The 22,415-nt window shown below is 39.0% G+C and overlaps 1 protein-coding gene across 3 annotated transcripts in view; it reads left to right on the forward strand.

The window, feature by feature from the left end:
* OPHN1 (oligophrenin 1) overlaps positions 1–22,415 on the forward strand; it is a 571,284-nt gene that overhangs the window by 103,379 nt on the left and 445,490 nt on the right. For all 3 annotated transcript variants that reach the window (XM_059679643.1, XM_059679645.1, XM_059679644.1), the window contains exon 3: positions 20,054–20,149. In XM_059679643.1, the coding sequence (XP_059535626.1) occupies positions 20,054–20,149 (96 nt within the window). The remainder of the gene's footprint in view (positions 1–20,053; positions 20,150–22,415) is intronic.

Below are 22,415 nucleotides of genomic sequence, written 5' to 3' on the forward strand. Positions count from 1 at the left end.
GTGGCTACACCTTTCACATTCCCTCCAGCAATGCAAAAGTGTTCCAGTTTCTCCTTAGACTTACCAACACTTGTTATTTTCTGTGTTTTTGAAAATGGTTATCCTAATAATAATGAAGTATTATCTTATTGTGGTTTTCATTTGCATTTCCCTAATGGCAGATGATGTTAAACAATTTTTATATGCTTATTGACTATTTGTATGTCCTCTTTAAGAAATCCTTAGAACATTTTTGACGTGGGTTGTTTTTTGTTGTTGTTGAGTTGTGGGAGTACCTTAACTATGCTGGATATTAACCCCTTTTCAGATATATGATTAGCAGATATTTTCTCCCATTCTGTGGGCTGTTATTTCATCATTGTGATAGTGCCATTTGATGCACAAAATTTAAAATTTTGAAGTACACTTTATCAATTTTTTTTCTTTTATAGCCTAAGATTTTGATGATATATCTAAGAAATCATTTTCAAATCTAATGCCATGAAGATTTCTTCTCTGTTTCTTATAAGAGTTCCATAGTTTTAGGTCTTATCTATTAGAGCTTTATTTAGTTTTTTTATATTTTGTATTGTTTTTTCAGTCTCTATGTGATTTCTATTCTAATCTTTATTTCCTTCCTTCTACTTACATGGGCTTTCCTTGTTCACTTTCTAATTCTATTAATTTTTATTGTTTTTCGACTTAGGCTTGTAATGCTATAAACTTCTTTCTCAGGACTTCTTTTGCTGTGTCCCAGAGATTTTGGATTGTTTTGGGTTCATTTTCATTTGTTTCAAGAAGTTTTTTTATTTCTTTCTTGATCTCATTGGTAACCCATTCATTGTTTAATTACATGCTATTTAGCCTCCATGTATTTGAATGTTTTTGAGTGTTTTTACTGTAGTTGATTTCTAATGTCATTCCATTATGATCTCAGAAGACGTTTGATATGATTTCAATCTTTTTGAACCTGTAGAGGCTTGTTTTATGTTCTAACATGTAGTCTACTTTGAGAATGAGGCACATTTCGTTGAGAAGAATGTATATTCTGCAGCTTTGGGGTGAAATATTCTATAAATGTCAATTAAATCCATCTGATCCAGTGCATCCTTTAGAGTCACTGTTTCCTTGTTAATTTTTTGTCTGGATGATCTATCCAGGGAAGTCAGTGGGATATTAAAGATTCCTACTATGACTGTATTTCTATTGATTTCTCCCTTAAAGTCCTCCAGAAGTTATATATATATATATATATATATATATATATATATATATATATATATATGTATATATATATATATATATATATATTTAGGTGCTACTATATTGGGTGCATACATATTTACTAGGGTTATATTCTTTTGTTGGAACAATTTCTTTAGTATTATGTAGTGACCTTTGTTGTCTCTTGTGGTGGCCTTCATTATAAAGTCTATTTTGTTAGATATGACTATTGCCACTCCAGGTTTTTTTCATTTCCATTTGCATAAAAATTTTTTTTCCATTCCTTCACTCTCATCCTATCTGAGTCTTTTTTCTAAAGTGGGTCTCTTGTAGACAGCATATAGTTGGGTTATGTTTTTGTATCCATTCAGCTACACTATGTCTTTTGTTTAGAGCATTTAATTCCTTTACATTTAACATTATTATTGACTGGGGGCCCGATCCACGAAATTTGTGCATGTGGGGTGGGTCCCTCAGCCCGCCCTGCACCCTCTCCAATCTGGGAGCCCTCAGGGGAGCCCTCTCCAATCCAGGAGTTTCTGTTTGTCTTTGTAATCATATGAACAAATTGTCTGAGACCCCAACCCAGTTTGGTTTTGTGCTCACAGAATAGTAGAGGGCTTTTTTTTTTTTTCTTTTCTCCATTGGTGGAGATTTCCTAGAAGTTGCAGGATACCTTCTTTTTAATTTCTACTTGACACTCTGACTTTACTTATGTTTCTCACCTTTGCTTTCCCTCCATCCTCCACCTGCAACAGTAACTTCCTCCAGGCTCACTTTTCTCTAGTGTCTAGGACAGCAGTTCTCAACCTGTGGGTCGCGATCCCTTTGGGGGTTGATCAACCCTTTCACAAGGGTTGCCTAAGACCATCGGAAAACACATATATAATTACATATTGTCTTTGTGATTAATCACTATGCTTTAATTATGTTCAATTTGTAACAATGAAAATACATCCTGCATATCAGATATTTACATTACGATTCATAACAGTAGCAAAATTACAGTTATGAAGTAGCAACGAAAATAATTTTATGGTTGGGGGTCACCACAACATGAGGAACTGTATTAAAGGGTCGCAGCATTAGGAAGGTTGAGAACCACTCGTCTATGAAAGTGGTTGGCAAACTGCGGTTTGGCAAAATGTGGCTCTCTAGCCACATGCGGCTCTTTGGCCCCTTGAGTGTGGCTCTTCCACAAAATACCAACTTTTGTGCATGGGCCACGAAGTTTCAATCGCACTGTATGTGTGTGCCTGCACATGGTATTTTGTGGTATTTTGTGGAAGAGCCACACTCAAGGGGCCAAAGATCCGCATGTGGCTCGCGAGCCAGTTTGCTGACCACGGGTCTAGGAGATCTCACAACACATCTGCCACCAGAACTATGATTCCTAGCATTCCTGGTCCACCCCAAGCTCTGGCTTCTGCTTCTGGTCCAGGGGCTAACACCAGAACTACAATTCCCAGAATTCCTAGTGCTCCCCATGCTCTTGGTTTTTGCTTCTGGTCCAGGGGCTGCAGAAACAAAAAGGACTGGAAACTTCAGCTGCCCCCAGGCCGGGCTGACAGGACCGGACACTCCAGTGGTGTCCCCAGGACCCCAGCTGCTCGGCGCCTGTGTGTATGTGTGTGTGCTGCCCACAGGTCTGCCATTTTTGGGGGGTTAATTTGCATACTCACTCCTGATTGGCGGTGGGTGTCATGAAGAGATGGTCAATTTACATATTCGTCTATTATTAGTATATATAAGTACTTATTTTTTGACATTTTAATTCTTTATGCCTATGTTTCTCTCTCTCTCTCTCTCTCTCTCTCCATTTCTTCTCATTACAGCAGTCCCTTTAGCATTTCTTCCAGTGCTCATTTGGTGGTGACAAACTGCTTTAGCGTTTTTTTTTAAATTTAATCTGGGAAGCTCTTTATTTCATCATCTATTTTGAATGATAGTCTTGCTGGAAATAGTAATCTTGGTTTCAGATTCTTGCTTGTCATTACCTTGAATACTTCATGCCATTCCTTCCTGGCCTGTAGACTTTCTGATGAGAAATCAGCAGACAGCCTTATGGAAGGTCCTTTATAGGTAACAAATTGCTTTTCTCTTGCTGTCTAAATGTCTCTCTTTGTCTTTAATTTTTGGCATTTCAATTATGATGTGTCTGGACGTGGGCCTGTTTGGGTTCTTCTTGATTGGGACTCTCTATGTCTCTTGAACTTGTGTGACTTTTTTCTCTACCAGTTTAGGTGCCATTATTTCTTTAAATAATTTCTCTATCCCTTGCTCACTTTCTTCTCCTTCTCGAATTCCTATCATGCATATACTGTTATGTTTCATGTTGTCCCACAGTTCCCTTAAACTGTCCTCCTGTTTTTTTAATTGGTTTTTCTTTTTGGTTCTCTGATTAATTTTTTCTACCTTGTCATCTAATTCACTAATCTGATCCTTGGTTTCCCCTAATCTGCTGTGTATTCCTCCCCACTGTATTTTTAAATTTTTCTCCTTTATTGATTAAGGTATTACAAATGTATCCTTATTCCCCCATTGCCTCTCTATCCCCCCACTCATGCCTTCACGCCCCCCAGTGTCTGTATCCATTGGTCATGCTCATATGCATGCATACAAGTCCTTTGGTTGATTTCTCCCCCTTAGTCCCACTCTCCCCTGCCTTCCCCCTGATGTTTGAGCGTCTGATCGATGCTTCTCTGTCTCTAGATCTATTCCTGTTCATTGGTTTATGTTGTTCATTATAATCCACAAATGAGTGAAGTCATGTGATATTTATCCCTCTCTGACTGACTTATTTCACTTAGCATAATGCTCCCTAGTTCCATCCATGCTGTTGCACATGGTAGGAGTTCCTTCCTTTTTACAGCAGCATAGTATTCCATTATGTAGATGTGCCAAAGTTTTTAATCCACTCATCTCCTGATGGGCACTTAGGCTGTTTCCAAATCTTAGCTATGGTGAATTCTATGAACATAGGGGTGCATATATCCTTTCTGATTAGTGTTTCTGATTTCTTGGGATATAGTCCTAGAAGTGAGATCACTGGGTGAAATGGAAGTTCCATTTTTAGTTTTTTGAGGAAACTCCATACTGTTCTCCACAGTGGCTGCACCAGTCTGCAATCCCATCAGCAGTGCACGAGCGTTCCTTTATCTCTGCATCCTCTCCAGCATTTGTCATTTGTTGATTTGTTGATGATAGCCATTCTGACAGGTGTGAGATAGTACCTCATTGTTGTTTTGATTTGCATCTCTCAGATGATTAGTGATTTGGAGCATGTTTTCATATGTCTCTTGGCCTTCCTTATGTCTTCTTTTGAAAAGTATCTATTGAGGTCCTTTGCCCATTTTATTTATTTGGTTGTTTGTCATCCTTTTATTAAGTTGTAAGAGTTCCCTGTAAATGTTGTAGATTAAACCCTTATCAGAGATATCGTTGGCAAATATGTTCTCCCATGCAGTGGCCTTTTTGTTGTTTTGTTTGTGGTTTCTTTTGCTGTGCAGAAGATTTTTATTTTGATGTTCTCCCATTTGTTTATTTTCTCTTTAATTTCCATTGTCCTAGGAGTGGTATCAGTGAAGAAATTGCTTTGGCATATGTATGAAATTTTGGTGCCTTTGGATTCCTCTAACATTTTTATTGTTTCCCATCTTACATTTAAGTCCTTTATCCATTTTGAGTTTATTTTTGTGTATGGTGTAAGTTGGTGATCTAGTTTCATTTTTTGCATGTGTCTGACCAAATTTCCAAGCACCATTTATTGAAGACTGTCTTGATTCCATTGTATGGTCTTGCCTCCTTTGTCAAATATTAATTGAGCATATTGGTTTGGGTCGATTTCTGGGTTCTCTATTCTATTCCATTGATCTATATATCTGTTCTTGTGCCAGTACCAGGCAGTTTTGAGAACAGAGGCTTTGTAATGCATCTTGATATCTGGTATTGAGATCCCTCCCACTTTGTTTTTCTTTCTCAGGATCACTGCAGCTATTCGTCCCCCCCACCCCCCAGATGAATTTTTGGAGAGTTCTTTCTAGATCTGTTGGTATTTTAATGGGGAGTGCATTGAATCTATAGATTGCTTTCGGTAGTATGGACATTTTAATGATGTTGATTCTCCCAATCCATGAAGACGGTATGTTCTTCCATCTGTTTATGTCTTCCTCTATGTCTTTTTTCAATGTCCTGTAGTTTCCCATTCACAGGTCCTTTACTTCCATAGTTAAGTTTATTACTAGGTATCTTAATTTCTTTGGTCTGATGGTAAATGGGATTGCTTTTTTAGTCTCTCTTTCTGTAAGTTCACTATAGGTGTATAGACATGCCATAGATTTCTTGGCATTAATTTTGTATCCTGCTACATTGTCGAATTCATTTATTAGGTCTAATAATTTTTTGATGGAGTCTTTAGGCTTTTCTATGTACAGTATCATGTCATCCGTGAATAAGGACGGTTTTACTTCTTCTTTTCCAATTGGAATTCCTCTTATTTCTTCTTGTCTGATGGCAATGGCTAGTACCTCCAGTACTATATTGAACAGGAGTGATGAGAGTGGGCATTCCTGTCTTTATCCTGTGCTTAGGGGAAATGGTTTTAGATTTTGCCCATTGATTATGATGTTCTGCCTTGGGTTTGTCATATATGCCTTTTATTATGTTGAGGTATCATCTTTCTATTCCCACCTTGCTGAGCGTTTTTATCAAGAAAGGGTGCTGACAATTAACCATAGCTAAGATCTGGAAACAGCCTAAGTGCCCATCAGTAGATGAATGGATTAGAAAACTGTGGTACATCTACACGATGGAATACTATGCTGCTCTAAAAAGGAAGGAACTCTTACCATTTGCAACGTCATGGATGGAACTGGAGAGCATTATGCTAAGTGAAATAAGCCAGTCAATAAAGGAAAAATACCACATGATCTCACTCATTCGTGGACAATAGAGACCATTATAAACTTTTGAACAATAATAGATACAGAGGCAGAGCTGCCTCAAACAGATTGTCGAGCTGCAGCGGGAAGGCTGGGGAGGGTTGGGGGGCAGGAGGTAGGGGGGTAAGAGATCAACTAAAGGACTTGTATGCATGCATATAAGCATAACCAATGGACATAAGACACTGGGTGATAGGGGAGGCTAGGGGACTGTCTAGGGCGGGGGGATAAAATGGATACATATGTAATACCCTTTGTAATACTTTAAGCAATAAAATAAAAAAAAAAAAAAAGAAAGAAACAAAAAAAAAAAAAAAAAAAAAAAAAAAGAAAGGGTGCTGAATTTTGTCAAATGCTTTTTCTGCATCAATTGATATGACTGTGATTTTTATCTCTCAATTTGTTTATGTGATATATTACGTTTATTGATTTGTGGATATTGTACCATCCTTGCATTCCCGGAATAAAACCTACTCGGTCATGGTATATGATCTTTCTCATGTACTGCCAGATCCGATTTGCTAGAATTTTGTTAAGGATTTTGGCATCTATGTTCATGAGGGATAATGGCCTGTAATTCTCTTTCATTGTGTTATCTTTATCTGGTTTTGGTATTAGGGTGATGCTGGCTTCATAGAATTAGCTTGGAAGTGTTTCTTCCTCTTGAATTTTTTGGAATAGTCTGAGGAGGATAGCTTTTAGTTGTTACTTGAATGTTTGGCAAAACTCCCCTGTGAAGCTGTCTGGCCCTGGGCTTTTGTTTGCTGGAAGTGTTTTGATGACTGCTTCAATTGCTTCCATAGTTATCGGCCTATTCAGGTTTTTAGATTCTTCCTGATTGAATTTTGAAAGGTTGTATTTTTCTAGGAATATGTCCATTTCCTCCAGGTTGTCTAGTTTTTTGGAATAGAGTTGTTCATAGTATTTTTTAACAATGCTTTGTATTTCTCTGGGGTCTCTTGTTATTTTACCCCTTTCATTTCTGATTTTGTTTATTTGGGTCCTCTCTCTTTGCTTCTTGGTGAGCCTGGCTAGAGGTTCATCAATCTTGTGTGTCCTTTCAAAGAACCAGCTCTTGGTTTTATTGATCATTTGTATTGTCTTTTTGGTCTCTGTGTCATTTATTTCAGCTCTGATTGTTATTATTTCCTTCTTTCTGGATCCTGTGGGCTTTTCTTGTTGCTCTCTTTCTAATTCTTTAAGTTGCAAGATTAGGTAATTTATTACCAGTTTTTCTTGTTTTTTGAGGTATGCCTGTAAAGCTATGAACTTCCCTCTCAGGACTGCTTTCATTGTGTCCCATAGATTTTGGATTGTTGTGTTTTCATTGTCATTTGTTTCCAGGATGCTTTTTATTTCTTCTTTGATCTCTTTGATAACCCAATCATTGTTTAATAGCATGCTATTTAGCCTCCTAGTGTTCAATTTTTTTTCATTGTTTTTATTGTAGTTGATTTCTAGTTTTATGCCATTGTGATCTGTGAAGATGCTTGTTATGATTTCTATCCTCTTGAATTTGAAGAGACTTTGCCTGTGTCCTAATATGTGGTCTATCTTTGAAAATTTCCCATGTGCACTGGAGAAGACTGTATATTCTGTAGCTTTGGGGTGAAATATTCTGAAGATGTTAATTAAGTCCATCTGATCTAATGAGTCATTTAGGATTGCTGTTTCTTTGCTGATTTTTTGTTTAGAAGATTTATCCAGTGGTGTCAGTGGGGTATTAAAGTCCCCTTCTATGACTGTATTGCTATTGATCTCTCCCTTGATATCTTCCAAAAGTTGTTTTATGTATTTGGGTGCTCCTGTATTGGGTGCATATATGTTTACCAAAGTTATATCTTCTTGTTGAATTGCTCCCTTTAGTATTATGTAGTGGCCTTCTTTATCTCTTGTTGTGGCCTTTACTTTGAGGTCTATTTTGTCAAATATAAGTATTGCAACCCTAGGTTTTTTTCATTTCCATTTGCCTTAAAAAATTTTTTCCACCCTTTCCTTCTCAGTCTGTGTGAATCCTTTGTTCTGAGGTGTGTCTCTTGCATACAGAAAATATATGGTTCATGTTTTCTTATCCATTCAGCTACCCTTTGTCTTTTCATTGGAGCATTTAATCATTTACGTTTAATGTTATTATTGTTAAGTATTTGTTTTCATTATTTTTCTTCTTAATGTTTGTGTTTCTTCTTGCCTTTCTGTTTCTTATTTTTACAGCAGCCCCTTAAGCACTTCTTTCATTGCTGGCTTGGTGGTAATAAACTCTCTTAGCCCTTTTATTTTGTGAAGCTCCTCATTCCACCTTTAATTTTGAATGATAGCCTTGCTGGGTATAGTATTCTTGGGTTCAGTCCCTTGCTTTGCATCACTTTGTATATTTCATTCCATTCCCTTCTTGCCTCGTGTGTTTCTGTTGAGAAGTCATCTGATATCCTAATAGGAGATCCCTTGTAGGTAACTTTCTGTCTCTCTCTGGCAGCTTTAAGATTCTTACTTTGTCGTTGGTGTTTGCCATTTTAATTATGATGTGTCTTGGTGTCGGTCTTTCAGGGTTCATCTTGTTTGGGACTCTATGTGTTTCTTGGACTTGCGTAGTTTTTTTTCTTGCCAATATCAGGGAAGTTTTCTGTCATTATTTCTTTAAACAGGTTTTCTATTTCTTGCTTCTCTTCCTTTCCTTCTGGTACCCCTATTATGTAAATGTTGTTTCGTTTTGTGTTGTCCCAAAGCTTCCTTATGTCCACTTCTTGCTTTTTAAATTTTCTTTTCAGTTTCTGCTGTGTTTGCGTGTTTTTTGCTACCTTGTCTTCTAATTCGCTGATGCGGTCCTCAGCCTCTTCTAGTCTACTGTTTAAGCCTTACATTGTGTTCTTTATTGCAGCTATGTTGTTCTTCAGTTCCTCTTTTTTTTCATGTTGGTGACATTCTCATTCAGCTCCTATAATTCCCATTGAGTTGTGTATATTTGTCATTGAGTTGTGTGTATTTGTCATTGAGTTGTGTGTATTTGTCATCCAGCATTTTGAGCATCCTTATAACCAGGGGTCCTCAAACTAGGGCCCGTAGGCCACATGCAAATACAAATATTGTATTTGCTCCCGTTTTGTTTTTTTACTTCAAAATAAGATATGTGCAGTGTGCATAGGAATTTGTTCATGGTTTTTTTTTTTAAACTATAGTCCGGCCCTCTAACGGTCTGAGGGACAGTGAACTGGCCCCCTGTTTAAAAAGTTTGAGGACCCCCTGCTTATAACCATTACTCTGAATTTTTTTCTCTGATATGTTACTAGCCTCAATTTATTTAACTACCTTTTTGGCGAACTTCTTTTTCTTTCCTTTGGGGATTGCTTTTTTGTCTTCCCATGTTTTGCTGTAATGTTTTAATTGTAGATCTGTTTGATTTGCTACCCAGGTCCTTTTAGGGATGGTGCTACTGGTGTGATCTTTCAAGTCTCCTGGGCTTGGTAATGTAACGTAGCTCCCTACTTGAGCTATTTGTGTTCTTTTGATGTAGGCTTGCATGCTGAAATGGCACAACTGTGGTGTCTAGAATGCAGCAGCCTTGGAGGGGGGTGTCCCAATTTTTGCTGTCTTGCACCCTTTGTTGAAATCATGCGTGCCAAGTGGGGATTCACAGTGGCACCCAGGAACTGTCTGTTGGGGTGGTGCAGTTCAGGAGGCCTGTTCTCTGGAAAGGCGTGACTGTGGTATCCAGAGTTCTGTAGTTTTTGGGCGGGCAGATTCACCTTTTGCTGCTGACCCATGTTTGTATACACGCGCCCCCAGTGGTGGCTTATAGGGGTACCTATGGTGCATTTGCCAGCAGGGTGTACTGACGCTCTCTGAAGGCCCCTGGTGCTGAAGTCACGGGATTGCTGTGTGTGTGGTCAGTTATCCCAGAAGAGGGAATTCAGCATTTCTACAGCTCAGCAGTGTGTCCCTGTTTGTATAAGTGCATGCCCAACAGGGTTCACACCAGCTCCCAAGAGCTTCCTGTGGAGGGGTTGGCTTGGGAGGCCCGCGTGCTGGCAAAGTGTGTGCCTCTAGTGTCCAGAGTTCTGCAGCTGTGGTGTGGGAAGACTCAGTTTTTGCTGCTGCACCTGTGGTGGATAGGTGCACGCTCCCAGTGACAGCTCACAGGGGCACCCCCCGTGCATTCACCAGAGTGGCAGTGCAATGAAGCACTCTGAAGGGCCCTGGCACTGAAGCCACGTAATCAAGGCATCTGTGGACTGGTGTCTAGGATGAGTGAATTCAGAATTTCTACTGCTGGGGGAGTGCATCCCTGTTTGTCCAAGATCACACCCAGCCAGGGCTCATTGCAGCTCCCCAGACCACCCTGTGGATAGATGGTCTCAGGGGGCCTTCTCCTTGCAAATGTGCTACTGTAGCAGTGCCTTTGCCTTCGCAGAGCTCTGACACACTCTGAGGGGCACTGGTGCTGAAGTTGCGCAGCTGGGTTGTTTGTGGGCAGTTATTCAGGAAGAGGGAATTCAGAATTTCTACTGTGGGGCAGCGCGCCTGTTTCTGTACAAAAATAACACACAGGGGGGGTCACAGTAGCTCCCAAAAGCTTCCTTTGTAATGGTGTGCTCTGGAAGTCTGAGGGCTGGAAATGGGTGAATGTTGGAAATGCGAATGTGGTATCCTGAGGTCTGCTGCTGGGAAGGGGGGAAGTTGCACTTACTGCTGTGGGAGTGGTGCACCTTTGGAGGTAGAGGTCCCAGGGTCTGCAGGTCTGCGGGTGGGGCAGCAGGATTTTGGTTGGAGTGGCTGCTGGGTCATGGGCAGTGTCCAACGCCTATCTGGGTGATGGTGCTGATGAGTTCCTAGAAGAGGCCGCTCTCCTCTTTAAGATGAAGTAGGCTCCGTGCCGGAGTACCGCAGTCTGGGGAGTGCCCACAGTGGTGGTAGTTTCTCCCTGTCCAAGAGAGCCTGGTCTGCCAGCCCCTGCTGCTCCTGCTGGATTTAACTCTCTCTCTCTCTCTCTCTCTCTCTCTCTCTCTCTCTCTCTCTCTCACACTACATCCACACACTCTTCTTTCATCCACTCACTCACTCACTCACTCACATCCTCTCCTTCACTTCCGTCCTGCCATCCGCCATCTTTCTCTCTCCCCACTGTATTCTTCTTAGTGCTATGTCATTCTCCTTAGTTACTTTATCTTTACTCATGCTGTTGAGCATCTTTAACATCATTATTCTGAACTCTATGTCTTACAAATTTCTTATCTCCATTTCATTTAGCTCTTCTGGAGAATTCTCTTACTCTTTCGTTTGGGGATGGTCTTCCCATTTTGGCTGCCTATTTGGGTTTGTGTTGTATTAGGTTGATCTGCTATGACTCCCAATTTCTAGTGCAGGACAGTGTCAGACACTGTTTCTGAATAGACCTGAGTACCATGTTTGGAGATATTAGCAATCCACAGATTGTGGCTCTATCTGCTGGGGCTGGGTGTTTCTTTATTCTATTTGAAGGTAATTTTTTATATAGCCTAAAGTACAGATCCAACTTCATTTTTTTCTACCTGTGGATGTATAGTTTTCTCAGGACCATTTGTTGATGATACCTTTCCACACTTAGTAGTCTTAGCACCATTTTTGAAAATCAATTGACCATCTGTGTAGGGTTCATTTCTTGGTCCTCTATTCTGTTCCATTGGTCTAAATGACTGTTCTTATTCCAATTCCACACTATTTTGATTACTGTTACTTTATAGCAAGTTTTGAAATCAGGAATTATTAGTTGGACAACTTTTTTCTTCCTTTTTAGGATTGTTTTGCCTATTTGGGTTCCCCTGAGATTCCTATTTATTTTTTTTAGAACGGAGTTTTCTATTTCTTTATAAAACATCATTGAGATTTTGAAAGGAATTGCATGCCCTGTACTCTAGATTGAGCCCACAACCCAGACATGTGCCCTGGCTGTTGGTTCATGGGACAATGCCCAACCAACTCAGCCACACCAGCTAGGGCTCTGTAGGTCATTTTAGGTAGTATTGTCATCTTAGCATTAAGTCTTTCAATCCATGAACATGGATGTCTTTCCATTCGTTTATGTTTTTTTTTTTTAAATTTCTTTCATCAATGTTTTGTAGTTTTTATTGTACATGTCTTTTGCCTCTTTGGTTAAATTTATTCTGAAGTATTTATTGTTTTTAAAGGTATTATGAATGCAGTTGTTTTCATCATCTACTTTTCAAATTGTTTATTATTAGTGTATAGAAATACAACTGTGTGTGTGTGTGTGTGTGTGTGTGTGTGTGTGTGTGTTGATTTAGAATCCTGTGACTTTGCTAAGTTTATTAGCTCTAATAGTATATTTGTTAATATTTAGTATTTTCTACATATACAATCATGTCATCTGAGAACAGAGATCATTTTACTTTGTCCTTTCCAATTTGAATTTATTTATTTTTTTTGCTTCATTGCTCTGTGTAGAACTTTGAAATGTATGTTATATAGAAGTGGCAAAAATTAGAATCCTTCTTTTATTCTTTCCCTTTGGGGATAAGATTTTTTTAATATATATTTTTATTGACTTAAGAGAGGAAGGGAGAGGGAGAGAGAGAGATAGAAACATCAGTGATGAAGGAGAATCATTGGTCGGCTGCCTCCTGCATGCCCCACACTGGGGATCGAGCCTGCAACCTGGGCATGTGCCATGACTGGGAACTTAACCATGACCTCCTGGTTCATAGGTCAATGCTCAACCACTGAGCCACACCGGCTGGGCAAGATTTTAGATTTTTATCATTGAGTATGATGTTAGCTGTGGGTTTTTAATATATGGCCTTTATCAGATTCAGGAAGCTATCTTCTAGTCCAAGTTTATTGAGTGTTTTCTTTTATCATGAAAAAGTGTTCAAATCTTATCAAAATTGTTGCATCAATTGAGATACCATGAGATTCCCCCATTCATTCTATTAATATAATGTATTACAGTGATTGATTTTTGTATATTGAACCACTTTTACATTCTGGGATCAAATTGCACATAGTTATATAACTTGATCCTTTTAATATGTTTCTTGATTCGGTTTGTTATTTTCTTGGGAATTTTTGCATTGCTATCTATAAAGGATATTTGTCTGTAGTTTTTCTATCTTGTACTCTTTTTTTTTCCTGGCTTTGGTATCTGAGTAATGTTTGCTTCATACAATTAGTTAGGAAGTATTACCCACTCTTGAGGACTGGTGTTCTTTCAATGTTTGGTAAAATTGAATAGTGAAATCATCTCATCGAGCTCTGCTTTGTTGGGAGGTTTTTGGTAACAGATTCAATCTATTCAGATTTTCTATTTCTTCATGGCTCAGTTTAGATAGTATATTTCTAGGAATTTCCCCTTTTCATTTTTTAAAAAATTTTTCTTTATTGATTAAGCTATTACGTATGTGTCCTTATCCCCCCCATTGCCCCCCCACCCCACTTCCGTTCATGCCTTTTCATTTAAGTGATTTAAGTTGGTAGTATTTATAGTATTCTCTCATAATCCTTTTTATTTCTGTAAAATTGCTAGTAATGTTCTCGCTTTCATTTCTGTTTTGAGTAATTTGAGTCTTCTCTACTTTTTCTCATTCAGTCTAGCTAAAGGTTTGTTAATTTTGCTAATTTTTTTTCTAGGCTATGCTATTTTGTTTCTCCCCCAAATCCTAAACCTACCAATACTTTTCTCTCCTTAAGAAAAAGTTCCAACAATGTGTCCGTTGGGAAAGAGTCCACCTCTGGAAGGGCTTCATAGATTCTCCCAGATGCAGTGGGCAGCAGGCACCTGGTTAGGCTGCTAAAGCTCCTACTATCAGAGAGACCGGGAAGGGAAAAGCCTACAGGAAGGAGGGAGGGAGACCCTGAGCCACACAGCCTCGCAACTTATTATTATTAGTTTTTTTTGGTGCCCGTGACCAGAATCGAACCTGGGACCCTTGAATCCACAGGCCAACGCTCTATCCACTGAGCCAAACCAGTCAAGGCCAGCCTCACAACTTTTCATCTTGTTAATTTTCTATATTGTTTTCTGTTCTTCATTTCCTTCATTCAGCTGTCTTTGGGTTTAGGTTTCTTTTCTTTCTCTGGTTCCTTAATGTACAAAGTTAGATTATTTATTTGAGGTATTTTTTTTCTTTTTTAATGTATTCACTTTTAATTATAAATTTTCATCTTAGCACTGCTTTTTCACTGCCTGGATATATTTTTTGTTTATTTGTTTTCATTTATCTGAAGTTGTTTTCTAATTTACTTTGATTTCTTATTTGACTCATTGGTTGTTTGAGAGTGTGCTTTTTAATTTCCACACATTTGTGAGTTTTCCAGTGTTCTTTCTATTATTAATCTCTAATTTCATTCCATTTTGATCAGCAAAGATATTTTGTATGACTTCAATCCTTTAAAACTTATTAAATTTTGTTTTGTGGCCTAACACACTGTCTATCCTGGAGAATGTTCAGTGTACACTTCAAAAAATATGCATTCTGTTGTGGCATGGGGTCTTCTTTATACGTCACTTATGTCCAATTGGTTTATCGTGTTTTTAAGTACTCTATTTTTTTTTACTTATGTCTGATTCTATCTATTATCAGAAATATCATTGCAGAGCTATCTATTTCTCCCTTTAATCCTGTACAATTTTGTTCATATATTTTAGGGCTCTGATATTTGCTGCATATATGTTCATAATTTTATATCTTCTTGGTAAATTGACCCTTTTATTAACATATAATATCCTTTTTGTTTTCATTTTATGATTCTCACCTTTGTTAACATTCTTATTTCATTGAAATATTGTTTTCCTTATTCCATTTAATTCTTTTTTTCTGTTTTCCCTTAGCTTTTGAGCATATTTAAGACAACTGTTATAATCTTTTTCTACTAAGTTCAATGTCTTCTGGTTTCTGTCAATTATTTTGTTTCTTTGAATGAGATTTGTTTTCCTGTTTCTTTTTATGCTTTGTGATTTTAATTTCTGTTGAAAATTGGGCATTTTATTATAATGTGGCAACACAGGAAATCAGATTAGATTCTCCCATTTCTATAGTTTGTTGTTTTTAAATTTAAAAAAATTTTTGATTTTTAAAGGCTGTTGCAGTTCATTTGTTTTGAGACATTTACAAACTATTTTTGCAATTACTATTTCTTGTCATGTGTGATCACTGAAAAGCATTCTTTTAGCTGTTTTCAGCTCATGTTTTGACAGAGATTTCCTTGAATTCTAGGAGATCAATGAAACAAAGAAACAAGCAAACAAAATGTACATAAGAAAAGAAAAAAAGACAAACCAGCCTCTTTTTCTAGTCTTTTTAGTTTGGCTTTGTGCTTGCTGGGGTGCTCCACCATTTAGTTAGGCTCTGAGCCTAGGGAACAGCCTGAGGTAAAAGGTTCTTCTTTTTTGAGCATGTATCTTTCCTTGGCATATACATGTCTTTCTAAATTTCTCCCATATATTTGGCTGCTCTTGAATGTCATAATTTCCCAAAGATTCTCACGCTATCTTCTCCTATGTGCTTTAGATCGTATATTATATGTCTCCACTGATTATCTCTTGCCCCCATAATCTTGGCTATTATCAGCTGAATTGTGTCCCTCAAAATTAGTATGTTGAAGTCTTAACCCCACTACTAGTAACTTCATGTTATAACTCTATTTTGAGATAGGGCCTTACAAGTGGCAGTTAAGGTAAATTAGGTCATATGGGTGTACCCAAATCCAACATGACTTGTTTTCTTTTAAAAAATATATATATATATTTTTTATTGATTTCAGAGAGGAACGGAGAAGGAGAGAGAGAGAGAGAAACATCAACGATGAGAGAGAATCATTGATTGGTTGCCTCCTGCATTCCCCACACTGAGGATCAAGTCTGCAACTCCAGCATGTGCCCTGATGGGTAATCGAACCATGACCTCCTGGTTCAAAGGTTGACACTCAACTACTGAGCCACGCCAGCTGTGCATGTATGGTTTTCTATAAGAAGAGTAGATTAGGACACAGACACACACAGTAGGAAGACCATGAGAAGATACAGAATGAAGATGGCCATTTATAAGCCAAGGAGAGAGGCCTTAGAAAATACTAATTCTGTTGACACCTTAATATCAGACTTCTAGTGTCCAGAATTGTGATAAAATTAATTTTTATTGTTTAAGCCACCCAATTTATGCCATGTTGGCATGACAGCCCTTAGCAAGATAATATAGTAGGTTTGTAGTCACCTTGTATCTTTTATGAGCAGTGTCCATTTCATCCCCTGCCTGACATTCTATATGAAGCTGAGATGACCAGCTTGGATCAGCCTTTTAAGGAACTTCCAGACAGGTTAGAATAGATGTACACAATAACTTGTAAATAAAGTCTGCTCTGCTTCCTATGGTTTGAGGTCTGGAATTGGGAAACAGACTGCTACTTGCTTAAACCCAAGACCCCACTATGCCATGAGGGCAGTAAGGGCTAGTGAAAACACCAAAAATCTTTCCTGCCATTTTGAATATATATTTTTCTTTGGTTGGTTGCAGTGAACCTCTTACTGTTTTACACATCTCCTACAATGTTGGTTCCAATAGCTTCTGTTTTATTTTATTTTTTTATGTAGGTGTATTTCTAAGACATGTTGTAGACCTAAATACGTTAGACATAAAAGTATATTCTATATGATTCCATAGAAAAGTATAGGGGTAGAAAGAAAATTGGTATTTATATAACATTAGTTAATTACTGTACCAATTAATCCTCTTATAGTCTACCTCATTCACAGAGATTTTCAATTTCCTAAAAAAGTGTCATCTGGAATGAGTAAGGAAAAGGAGAGGAAAAATATTATAGAAGACACATGACTAAATTAGAAGGTGATGGAGAGAGAACCCTCAAATATAGTATGAAAAATTGTGGCATAGTGGATTAGTAGACAGGGATAAGGAAGCATTTGGGAGGATAAAATGATTAGTTTACATGCCTTGGAATGATGCATTTATTATAAGGATGATAAGAAAATAAATGTCCTGTACATGACAAGCATTTCTAGGTTATCAGTTGATTCTTTGGTGTCCAGAATTTACCCAACTCATTTATCTAAAATATATGAGTCTTTCCTGACACTTTCCAAAGTACAGAGGTGGAATAAATAATACTTTTCCATGAAGAGCAGTTAATTTATGGTTATTCATATTTCTCAGTGTGATTTATCTGCATTGTCTTATTTGTTTGTTTATAAGGTAAGGATAGTAATATCTACCTTTGGATAGTTGGGAAGAATAAATGAGAATGTTTGTAGAAAGACTTTCATAAACTTTTTCAGGTTCTGTGAATATGTAAGGTAGTGTTTTGAAGGCCTGAAGTATGGAGAAGAGAAGTGGTTCTATACTTGAAACTAATATAATAATGTATTTCAACTATAATTGAAACATTAAAAACATTAAAAAAGAAATGGTACATATAAAAAGGGGGGATGAATGTAACTCCATCCTTACTGTATGCATTATACTATAAATGTTGAAAATCATATTATTTGTGGTTTATGAAATGCTCAGATAATTCTAAAAGAGAAATGCATAATAACTGTACGTTGTTTGGCTCCGATAACATTTAAAAAATTCTGGTATGTGTGAGAGGGAAATATAATGAATATTATAATTCAATTTTCATGAGTGAAACAGATTACATGGGTAATTCTGGGCTTGTCCTTTTTTGCTGCTGGCCAAGAAGGCCAGAGAAAAGTGATTGTTTTCGAGACATGGAACCAGTTTTGTGTTCTTTGCTGATGAAATGTGGAGGGCAGGGTATATGTGTTCCTTTCACACTTATGAGGCCCAGATTTGAAGTGGAAAATGTGATTCTAAATTGTGGAAATTTGAAAAGGCATGGTAACCAGGTCTGCAGTCCCTGACCTCTGTAAAACCTTTATTATCATCATCATCATCATCACCACCATCATGATCATCATCAATGGTGTGTTCAAAGGGTCAGGCTTCTGAACATATGTGTTTCTGAATAAGGGGCATAGACAAGATGATAATACAATTATTGACAGGTTAATCTGTTCTAGCCAAATGCCTGAACACATTTTATTGTGTTTAATCATGATAGCTAAACCGAGATAGCTTTTTATTGAAAGGAATAGATACTATTGTTTGTATTGTCTCACTTTCTGTTAGCCTGAGAGCAAAAACTCTTAGTAGGCCTGTGTATCTGATAGATGTAAAGATGGAGGATAATGAAACTAAGGTGTGAATGAAGAAACAGGAACAGGGAACCATAAATAACCAGCAAACTTGAGTTTTCCTAGAAGAGTTACTTTGGTGAGAACAGTGCTCCTCAAACTTGAAGAGCATACTAATCCCCTAGGGCAGTGGTCGGCAAACTCATTAGTCAACAGAGCCAAATATCAACAGTGCAACGATTGAAATTTCATTTTTTAAAAAATATATTTTATTGATTTTTTACAGGGAGGAAGGGAGAGAGATAGAGAGCTAGAAACATCTATGAGAGAGAAACATTGATCAGCTGCCTCCTGCACACCCCCTACTGGGGATGTGCCTGCAACCAAGGTACATGCCCTTGACCAGAATCGAACCTGGAACCTTTCAGTCCGCAGGTCGACGCTCTATGCCAGGGGTGGGCAAACTTTTTGACTCAAGGGCCACAATGGGTTCTTAAACTGGACCGGAGGGCCGGAACAAAAGCATGGATGGAGTGTTTGTGTGAACTAATATAAATTCAAAGTAAACATCATTACATAAAAGGGTACAGTCTTTTTTTTTTTTTAGTTTTATTCATTTCAAACGGGCCAGATCCGTCCCGTGGGCCGTAGTTTGCCCACGGCTGCTCTATGCACTGAGCCAAACCGGTTACGGCTGAAATTTCTTTTGAGAGCCAAATTTTTTAAACTTAAACTATATAGGTAGGTACATTGTTATTAACTTAATTAGGGTACTCCTAAGGCTTAGGAAAAGCTACACTCAAGGGGCCAAAGAGCTGCATGTGGCTCACGAGCTGCAGTTTGCCGACCACGGCCCTAGGGAATCTATAAAAATGCAGATTCTGATTCAGCAGATCTGGGTGTGACCTGGGAATGTGTATTTCCACCGAGCTTCCAGGTGATGATGATCCTAAGAACCACTCTTGAAGTAGCAACTGGGGATAGTTTGGCTGGACCTCTTGGTGGAGGTGATATTTTAAAAATTTGAATAAAGATAATTTGTCAAATGGGTACCTAATTGTGATTTTATTTTATATCACCATTAACATTTTATATAATAAAATTCTAAATTATTAACCAAAAGAAAAAAAAAGCCTAAACATGTGTCTGGCCATACCACCTTCAGTTTTTACATTCAGTGCCCCTTATTTTAGGTCCTTTGGTGAATACTCAGTGAGCAAGCCAAACTTGTTCCCCTACCAGATTGTATTCCAACCCAGGCTGTCATCTGGTTAATATGTAAAACGTCCAGATGTTGTCTCTGTTGTCATGGGAAGAGCCCTTGAGCTGCCTCCTGCACACCCCCTACTGGGGATGTGCCAGCAACCAAGGTATATGCCCTTGACTGGAATCGAACCTGTGATCCTTCATTCCACAGGCCAATGCTTTATCCACTGAGACAAACTGGTTAGGACTAAATGCTTAAGTTTTTACGGGCTTTGAGTAGAACAAACAGGTCAAAGAGGACAGGGATTGAAGATGAAACACGTTCCATAACTTAAAAGGACTTCACTAACCTGCCCTTGTCCCTCTTTAATGTGTGGTTCTGGTTGCTCAAATCTTCTACAGACAGTGCAGTCTTTTTTGTTTGTTTGTTTGTTTAACATCATTCAATGTAAGTTGTTACCTGCTGGAAGCATTTCCCTTTGCTTTACTCCTATTTTCCCTAATAGAGATGAGGATATTGGTCAAAGTAAAACAGTGTTGACCATTTCTCCTGTTTTCTTTGCAGATTATTCCTCAGCTGTTCAGAAATTTTCCCAGACTCTGCAGTCCTTTCAGTTTGATTTTATTGGAGACACTCTGACTGATGATGAGATTAACATTGGTAAGTCTTCAGCTACAAGAGGCCACCTGCTGCCTCAAGGCTGGTCTGAAACCATTCATCCTCCTTGTTTGTGGATGCAGAGAACCTGGGCATCTTTATCCCTGTGGTCAAGTATCATGCTCCTGGGAGGCTGCTTAAGAAGGAGAAAGAAACATTTCCTCCCAGTCCCATGTCTTTCTCACCAAGAGCAATCAAAAGATATCACTTAAAACCTCCATTGAGGCCTTTTACTCAGTCAGTATGAAAGGGAATTTTTCTTTAAAGAATTTGATACATGAAAAATATATTTTTGTAATGAATAAATTAAGACTGTTTTTTGGTTTATTTTCCAAAATGATTTACAGAAATAGTCTTCTAAGGAACAAATTCCTTAGAAAGTTTAACATTAGCATTTATATATGTACACCTTTTCAGGCAACAGGACATTTTGCATTTCCCTTGACAAATGAATTTAATAACTTGCACTATGAACTGTGTGATCTTGGACAAGGTATTTCCTGTATTTCTTTCTACAAGCCTTAGACTTGTCTTCTTAAAAATATTATCAATATCTGTCTCAAGGATGTTACAAAGAGGAGACTGAACAGTGGAATGAAAAAGAACGTTGTTTTAGTTGTTATGAAGATAAGGTAGTGTCAGCAAACTATGGCCCTTGGACCAAATCTTGCCCTCTACGTTTTTTGTGTATTTTTTTTTGTGTAAATAAAAATTTGTTTTAACAAATCACACCTATTTATTTAAGTATTGCCCATGGGTGCCTTTCCAGTACAACAGTAATATTAAATAGTAATGGTAGAGACAGGATAGCTTACAAAGCCTAAAATATTTGCCTTCTGGCCATTTAAGAAAAGGTTTGGTAACCACTGAGTTAAAGACAGTGTAAACCAGTGGTTGGCAAACTCACTAGTTGCCAGGAGCCGGTCCATGCTTGCTGTTTCAAGGGACCTGGCATATATGGCATACTGTTCTTAATATGTTTGCTCACCTTCTTGGCGCTGTGTTTTAACCAAGGTTACCTCTCCGAGAAAGGTTGAATCCCCAGGTAGGGATTTTCCCCTGAAGTTAGGGAGGGAATAAAACCCCTCAACTAAGTGCCAGGCGGGTAATTAATCCCTTTAACAATCATGTTTAAACTACATAATCTTTTCTCCCTGGAATGGAGATAAGAAACGCCCTAACCTTTGTAATAGAGATTGATAGGATTGAATCAACTGGTATAAATACAGTTGTAACAAGACAGAAAGACTGAGAACTCAGGAGACAGAATTCAGAAGACAGAACCTACACGGAGCCTAGAGACAGAAGAACTTCGCTGGCGAGAGCATGCCAGAGGATCCTGGACCGGGACTGGCCTCGGAGCCTAGAGACAGAGCCTAGCGGGAGAACATGGCAAGGGATCCTGGACTGAACCTGACTACAGAGATTGGCAGGAGAACCTGACTGGAACCTGGACACTGAACCTGACTGGAGAGCCTGGACAGAACCTGGCTGGAGAACCTAGCGAGGGAACATGGCTGCAGAACCTCGCTGGAGATCCAAAGCAGAACCTCTCTGGAGATCCGGGCTAGAGATCCTGGCTAGGCTGCTGATCAACTGAACGCTGTCTCCGTGTCCTTCCTTCTTTGCCGACTCCGTCTACACCTTTGGGGACCCCTGGACCCGCTGGGGTTGGACCCCAGCATATGGCGCCCGAACAGGGACCCCTAGGTAAGCGCCCCGCACTCGGGACGGATAGGACTCCACCTTAGGAAGAGGGTGGATAGTCTTCGCCGACTCCGTCCACACCTTTGGGAACCCCTGGAACAGGATTCCCCTAGGTAAGCCCCACCCCCCATTGAGAACCCCCACACTCGGGATGGATCGGACTCCACCGTAGGAAGAAGGTGGATAGTCTTCGCCGACTCCGTCTACACCTTTGGGGACCCCTGGACCCGCTGGGGCTGGACCCCGGCATATGGCGCCCGAACAGGGACCCCTAGGTAAGCGCCCGACACTCGGGATGGATCGGACTCCACCGTAGGAAGAGGGTGGATAGTCTTCGCCAACTCCGTCCACACCTTTGGGAACCCCTGGAACAGGATTCCCTTAGGTAAGCTGCCCCATTGAGAACCTCCACACTCGGGACGGATCAGACTCCACCGTAGGAAGAGGGTGGATAGTCTTTGCCGACTCCGTCCACACCTTTGGGAACCCCTGGAACAGGATTCCCTTAGGTAAGCCCCCCCATTGAAAACCTCCACACTCGGGACGGATAGGACTCCACCAG

This window comes from Myotis daubentonii, chromosome X, assembly GCF_963259705.1.
Source record: "Myotis daubentonii chromosome X, mMyoDau2.1, whole genome shotgun sequence".
In the NCBI taxonomy this organism is placed as follows: Eukaryota; Metazoa; Chordata; class Mammalia; order Chiroptera; family Vespertilionidae; genus Myotis; species Myotis daubentonii.